Source organism: Lytechinus variegatus, chromosome 9, assembly GCF_018143015.1.
Source record: "Lytechinus variegatus isolate NC3 chromosome 9, Lvar_3.0, whole genome shotgun sequence".
NCBI classification, from domain to species: domain Eukaryota; kingdom Metazoa; phylum Echinodermata; class Echinoidea; order Temnopleuroida; family Toxopneustidae; genus Lytechinus; species Lytechinus variegatus.
In genome coordinates, this window is record NC_054748.1 from 35,878,831 (window position 1) to 35,886,409 (window position 7,579).

A 7,579-nucleotide genomic window follows, 5' to 3' on the forward strand; every position below is an offset into this window, starting at 1 on the left:
CCCCCCACCCCCCAACAAACTTGAAACAGGTTTCACTGTAAAGGGCTCAGGCGCAGATTAAAATTGAAAAACCCATTGCAAATATATTTCTTGACTAAAAATCTAAATTGAGTGTAAATAACCCATGCGCACGCTTCTGCAACTTCAATTTGCAATGTTCTACATACAAGTGTATTCTGTATTTCCAACGTAATTTTTCCTGTGACATCAGCCTACTATATGCAAACAAATGTATTAAACTAAATGGCCACAAAAACACTAAAGTCACAAACAAGAAATTACATTGAACACCTAATTCAAACATTCATATTAAGGCTTTATTCATCTGTTTTGATAATTTCTCAAATAATTACATAAGTCTGTATCAGTTTTCTACAGAGCAAAGTTTAAAGCTAGTCTCTATTTATCATCGAAACAACACCAAAAAATTATTGAGACACTATAAAGATAAGGTAAAATTTCTGAATTGAACCTGTACCCATTAGAAACTTAATTGCTTAAAGAGACAAGATAATGTCATGCACTTTTTGATGGCTCTAGTCCAATGTGTTGTAATACACCCACTTTGTACCATTTTGAATATCAAATGAAAGGTAAAAATCCAAAAGTTGCAAAGACTCTCACTGAATGTGCCCATCTTTTCAATAAAACACAACTGTACTGATCACATGCCAAGACTCACAAATTGTCATGGGGCAATGAGCCCTTAAAAAGCAGCATGTGAGTAGCTTAATTATAAACCATTTTTGAAATTGCACTTTGTTCAGTTAATTAGCATAATTTCCTTAAAACAACCTTTACCGTGCTTTTTGAAGCACCGAAATGTTGAGTCAACCTTGCCTAAGTCGAATCTGTTGGGACTGAAGAAATAGCTTTGACTTAGAGAGAATTCAAGTTATGAGGGGTAAAAACAATAGAATGTAAAGAGAAGAGGACTTGAAAAGACCTTCGACTTAGGCGATTATTTGACTTATGCGAGGTCGACTTAGACAAGGTATTACCACATTATGCGAATGAAATGTTTTTATATCAAATGCGGCATGGTTTCTAGATTAAATTTTGAAGAGTCTCAACATCTTTTTGTGGCAGTTAATTTGACTATTTATGAGAAAATGCTTTCAATCTAATGAATCTATCAAGAACTTTTACTTGTAAACTTACAAGAACTGGTACACAAAAAAGGTATAGGTGCAATATAATTATGTAGTATTAAATTCAACATCAAAAGTAAGTGCCCTCTCCCGAAGAACCCCCCATGATTGCCATAGAATCAATTTCTTTTCAAAGTAACACCAAGAAAAGGATATAGCTATGGTATAGAAACCAGTTTCTTAAAATCACCAAATGTGACTCAATGGCTGCATGCTATATGGGAACAACATGAACCCAAATTCCTGCATTTTCAAAAAGTACATAAATGTAGTTCATGTACATGATTAGTTCTTGTTTTTTGTTATACCAGATCTTGTTTTTATTGAATGTACATGTATCACCATTCATGCCTCCAAGAACCAAATTGTGATGACATTCCACTGTCTCATTTCAGGCGACTTAATATTTTGCTTCTTCCCCCTCTTGCCCTGACTGTACCCTTTCCTAAATTCATAAGAATTTTCCACCTCAGCCCTTCCCATTTCCAACAACTTCCCTTTTCCTCCATTTTGATACAGAATTTCTGGATTTTTGTCAAATATGGCCTGACAGGCATCATTCACAGCCTTGTACTGTGAATTTCTTCCATCCTCTGACAAAATGCGTGCCCGGTCTCTATGATGTGAAGTGGTAGGTGGTGGAGATGCTGGAGGAGGAGATGCTCCAGGAATATATCTGTTGAGTGTTGCTTGTTTTATTATTTTCTTGGTGTCCAGTTGATTTCCACCTGGAGAAACAAACAAAATAAAAAGCATACTGTAACACACAGGGTTGCATTTGATTACTTGCTTTATTACATTTTGGATTGTAATTGATTATGAATTAGGATTTCAATTCTATCAGTAAATTTGTGCTTGCAATTGAACAATGACCATAAAACAAAATTAATGCTAACTTCAATTTGATATTGATGTCATGTTTTCAAATGAGTATTAACAAAATGTGCTGAAAATAACATTTTATCTTTTAAAAGTTAAAATGAGCACCCTTTTCAAAAATTAAATGAATTTGATTCATGATAAGTGTAATCAAAATATAATTGGTAATAAACAGTCGATTATGATTATTTGACCTCCCAAATCTTGATTACTTTACTAATACTGGAAAAAAATTAAATAAATAAGGCATAGTTTGAACTTGTCACTACACCAGGAACAAAATATAAGTTAAACTTTTTTACTATAATGCATTCAAACAATGTAAATTCTATTTCTTTAATTTTGAGCGTTGACCTGGGTATTCTGACAAAAAGAATTGAACAAGGAAAAGAGTAACCAATGAGAAAATAGGAAAATATCATTGGAACACTCAATAAAAGGTTAAATCATTCATGCATTCCATTTATCTGTGCAAATCCAGACTTTTGATCGTGAATTTCAATTTCTAAGTTTCCTTTTCGGTCATAAGATGGAAGAATTAATTGTTGAAAAATTATGCTCAGTTGATTTTTCATTAACTTTTTCTTTTGGTATCATCATCATCATCGGTCATCCATAGACGGAACAAAATAAGCAGATGCAGCAGAGTGGGTAGCCCATAATTTTCTGTCCAGTATTAGTTGCTGAACTTCGGATTCCTTGAGACGAATAAACCAGGGATATTCAAAACCAAATGCACATAAAAGAGTCTTTACCTGAGCTATTAGAGTCCTTTGATGTCAAGTTGGACATTGATGTGGAGGGTATCGGTGACGTTGGTTTCTCAAGGTTTGGTATCTTTGTTGATATCGGTGAAGAGTGATGTGGAGAGAAGTCAGCAGAATAATCGCAGTCATGTTGAATGTCATCAACGCTAGAGAAGTCGTCATCTGGCAAGCCTGGGCTCATGCTAGGACTGCTGTATTAGGGTTCATAAACAAAATTTGAAAGGGTTTAGAATGTGAATATATTTTTATGTTACCGTATATATATATTGAAAACAATTATTATCATAATAAAATGGCCAAGCTTGTTCCTTTCCTGCCCAAGGGGAAGGGGGGAAGGTTATGATTAAGTATAATCGCCATTTTTAGTAAAAAAAAATGAAAGCAAGCATTTTGCCAATTCAATCTTCTTTTGGGCCACACTACAAGAGGGTGCCATTTTATACAGTAGTAACACATGGGCTATTTTGACAGTACGCAATGCAACACACAATTGAACTTGTTTTTAGAATATCACGTCACATCAATAATATAATTGGAAGCGACATTAGGTTAAGGTTTAGATCGTCATTCGGCCACGTGGTCGAGCGGTCTAGGCACAGAGCACTCACACGACGATCGATTTTACTGCGCAAGTTCGAGTCCCACCTTGGCAGGCAATTTTTCACGCAAATTCCTTTTTACATTAATAAAGTATAAAGAGAAAACAACAAGTTTTGCATTTGCAATAGCTATAAATTACATTTCTGGACCTGTGCTCCAAAGGAGACTACCATTGTACACACCATGAGGGCTTGTGCCATGTCAATCTGAACTCTTTTGCTACAAAATTTCCCTTACCAAATTTCCCATGTCTGGACGGATATTGGAATATTTTTTTTTTGGGGGGGCGGGGTGAAATTATACATTTAGAAAAAAAATTTCAAATAAATTACAAGATTCGCAAGAAAACAGTTGGAGTTTTACAATGAGTCCTTTTTTATAATCTTCTTTGATGTTTTCTGGTAATTCTTGTAATCTTTATGGGAACATTGATAAAATACCAATACATTAGAATATCTTAAATTATATATTTTCAATTATTCAAATCAAAACTTTAGTTCAGCCCCTGTCAGCAGCTCATCATATTGAAATAGTTGAAAGCACTATCAAATTGGCATTATGATGTCACAATACATGAAGACCAATTTGTGTGATTTCTTTTTAGTGCAGGATAGTGCCGGTGTCAACAAAATGCGCATGGGCGAAATAATATTGCCCGTCATCAATGACGAGGGGCATTACAATGAATCAGTTTCCCCATAAAAATGCTAGATGAGGTTAAAAATAAAATTATCCTTACCTATATGAAAAGTTTGGGCTCGGGCTTCTATTTTCAGTGGCAAAGGTAAAATGTAGAGGTTCCGAATTTGATAAATATGGAAATACATCAGCTTCTACCTCTGTACCATCCTCAAGCTGGATGTTCAAGAGTTGGTCTCTGCTCTGTTGCAGTTTATCCAGTGCTGAAAAGAGAGAAAAAAAATTGAAAAAAATTAAATAAATAAACAATATAGAAGACAAAAGAAATGTTATTAACAACTAAATTTGCTAGTTACATCTCACTGTGCAATTACAATCAGAAGTTTATATTTGGTAAGATTTCAAAATACCCATCAGGTCGGCTCTGTTATTATTTGTTTAAGAGCAGATTTTTTTTGAAAGATGACTTGTAAATGTTATTAACTAAAATTTAACCCTAACTAGGCCGGGGGGGGGGGGGCCCTCCGAGGCCCCCTCCCCCTCGACAAATTTCGCGATCATTTCGCCGCGCGAAAATTTCTGGTCACGCAGCCCACTGACTTTTTTCTTTCAAGTCTCTCGTAACTTTTAAGACCATTTTCACGAAAATCGGACATACCGTTACGACGCTACGCAACATTTTATACACGCATGTCAGCCTCAAAACCGCTCCAAAACGTGATTTTGTGTACAAAGTCAATGCAAATTGATTTTTTTCAATTAATTCACATAAAAATTCATATTTTTACTTTCAATGGCTGAAATCAATTTATTTTTATAGGTCAATTATGCTTGAAAAAATATTTGCAACAAATTTCGCTCAAAAAACAATAGAAAACATAAAAAATTAATCATTGTTGGCGCAATTTTTTTGCGAAGTATTGTAAGTCATGATACAAGGAATACTTATACCAAAAATTAGCTTTATATCAGCTACATTTAGGTGATTTAGAGCAAAAAATGTGTTTTTCTGCATAAATACACGCTTTGTGTCGTCTGCTAGTGCATGTTTGCACCCTCCGTTGCCCAACTCTCGATGACGTCATGCATAAATGAATACATTATGAAAAACCCATAAAGAGTGCATTTTTTCAAAAATCTGATGATGCAATTTTGTACCTTACGTGATACTCAACTCGCGTGCAAATTTTTGCGGCGATAGCGCGATCAACAGCCGAGAACTGATGGGGGGGGCCTCTCCGGCCATAAGAACTCATGAAATGCCCCGGCCTAGTTAGGGTTAAGTCTGATAATAAGTTTTTCTTTTTGTACACATAATCACATATACCGTTTTGTTTGTTCATACCACTCACATTTTTATTATGTATACTTGTTTTTCAAAGATTTTATCCTGGAAAACACCAGTAAAATGTAACAATAACAATCTAATATATACCTTTAGTGACAAGTTCGTCAAAATTGGACGCTATAACTGATTTTTTCATGCTCCTGTGCCACACCTTCCACATCTTAGGAGAATCCATTGTGTCATAAACTTGGGATTTATCTACAAACTCAATAGGAGAGAATAAATTTCAAAGATGGCAAGATATATTCACATTTTAAATTATATATTATATATATTCACATTTTTAATTATATATCACTGATTTTATAAGACCCGTGAATGTAAAGTTGCATAAATTTTTCCATTTTAATCTCTTATAAAACAAAGTGATCACCGAAATGTGTCTTGCCCAGTAGCAGCCAGTTCCAGGCAGAATTGAAATCGGACAAAAAAAGTTGAAGGAGTAGCGTTCTGTAGCCAATTTTACAAAATGATAAAAAATACCTAGGGTTTAGGGTCAAAATTCTGTGGGGAAGTTTTGTAGATCCTCACCAAGCCCTATCACATAAAGCAAACAAAATTGAAATTTGATGAAAAATGGCAAAGGAGTAACCTTTTGCAGCCAATCTGAAATACCGGTCGAAAATCAAGGTCAAAGGACAAGAAAATAAGACAAGAAAACAAGAGATACGCATGACTTTAAAATATGTGAATTTTTTTGTGGCCCAACCTGTATCTATTTTGACTACCTGTAACGTTTTGCAGCCAAGCTGAAATATAGGTCGAGAATCAGGGTCAAAGGTCAAAATAATATGTCAAGAATGCAAAGAAGTTTTGTAATGATTTGGCTTGAACCTGTCTCCGCACTCATTCAAGACATCATTTTAAGATCGGCTTTTTACAGCACCACTCAAACATCTCAAATTCAAAGATAGCAGACACTATTTAAGAAAACAAGAAATTCATGACTTTAAAATATGTGCATTTTTTATGGCCCAACCTGTATTTATTTTGACTATCTGTCACGTTTTGCAGCCAATCTGAAATATATGTCGAAAATCAGGGTCAAAGGTCAAAATTATGTCAAGAAGTTTTGTAATAAATTAGCTTGAACCTGTCTCCGCACTCATTCAAGACACCATTTTAAGATCGGCCATTTTATATAGCACCACTCAAACAACATCTCAAATTCAAAGATAGAAGACACTATTCAAGAAAACAAGAGATACGTATGACTTTAAAATATGTGAATTTTTTTGTGGCCCAACCTGTATCTATTTTGACTACCTGTAAGTAACGTTTTGCAGCCAATCTGAAATATAGGTCGAAAATCAGGGTCAAAGGTCAAAATAATATGTCAAGAATGTCACGAAGTTTTGAAATGAATTGGCTTGAACCTGTCTCCGCACTCATTCAAGACACCATTTTAAGATCGGCTTTTTACAGCACCACTCAACAACATCTCAAATTCAAAGATAACAGACACTATTCAAGAAAACAAGAAATTCATGACTTTACAATATGTGCATGTCAAGAAGTTTTGTAATAAATTGGCTTGAACCTGTCTCCGCACTCATTCAAGACACCATTTTAAGATCGGCCATTTTATATAGCACCACTCAAACAACATCTCAAATTCAAAGATAGAAGACACTATTCAAGAAAACAAGAGATACGTATGACTTTAAGATATGTGAATTTTTCATGGCCCAACCTGTATCTATTTTGACTACCTGTAAGTAACGTTTTGCAGCCAATCTGAAATATATTCAAGAAAACAAGAGATTCTTTACTAAAAAAATGTGCAATTTGTTGTGGCCCAAAGTGTATTCATTTTGACTACCTGTATTACTCACCAGTTATAGAAGTTCTTCCCAATTACTTGCTACTGTAATTGCCCCGACAACGATCAATGAAGATGGAAATCTACCAATTCCTGTTGCAGAAGAAGAAAGATCTTGGTGTGATTTTTGACCAGAAACTCGAATTTTCGAACCATGTCGACAAAATTTGTTCTACAGCAAACCGTTAACTGGGCATCATCATTTACCCGCACATGTCGTTGAGACTCCTTCAAATCTAATTTAGAAAAGTTTTGGTCATCGAATAAAAAAAAAGACAAATATAATATCGTTCAAAGTTTTTCCTGTACATGTTCAACTGCTATATAGCGCCATACAATTATTAGAAGCAGAATTTACTCATCATGAAGTCAG

At 34.7% G+C, this 7,579-nt stretch overlaps 1 protein-coding gene across 2 annotated transcripts; it reads right to left on the reverse strand.

Moving 5' to 3' along the window:
- Nucleotides 1-685: 685 nt before the first annotated feature.
- On the reverse strand, nt 686-7,139 carry LOC121422121. Of its 2 annotated transcripts, XM_041616959.1 has the most exons (5): nt 6,925-7,139; nt 5,472-6,477; nt 4,137-4,299; nt 2,786-2,988; nt 686-1,879 (listed from the first exon to the last, which is right to left on the reverse strand). In XM_041616959.1, the coding sequence occupies exons 2-5, from the start codon at nt 5,557-5,559 to the stop codon at nt 1,497-1,499; spliced, it is 837 nt and encodes a 278-aa protein (XP_041472893.1). In that variant the 5' UTR covers nt 5,560-6,477; nt 6,925-7,139; the 3' UTR covers nt 686-1,496. The 2 variants fall into 2 exon arrangements, with proteins under 2 accessions (XP_041472893.1, XP_041472892.1); XM_041616958.1 differs by lacking the exon at nt 6,925-7,139 and having other exon boundaries at nt 5,472-6,724.
- Nucleotides 7,140-7,579: the final 440 nt, after the last annotated feature.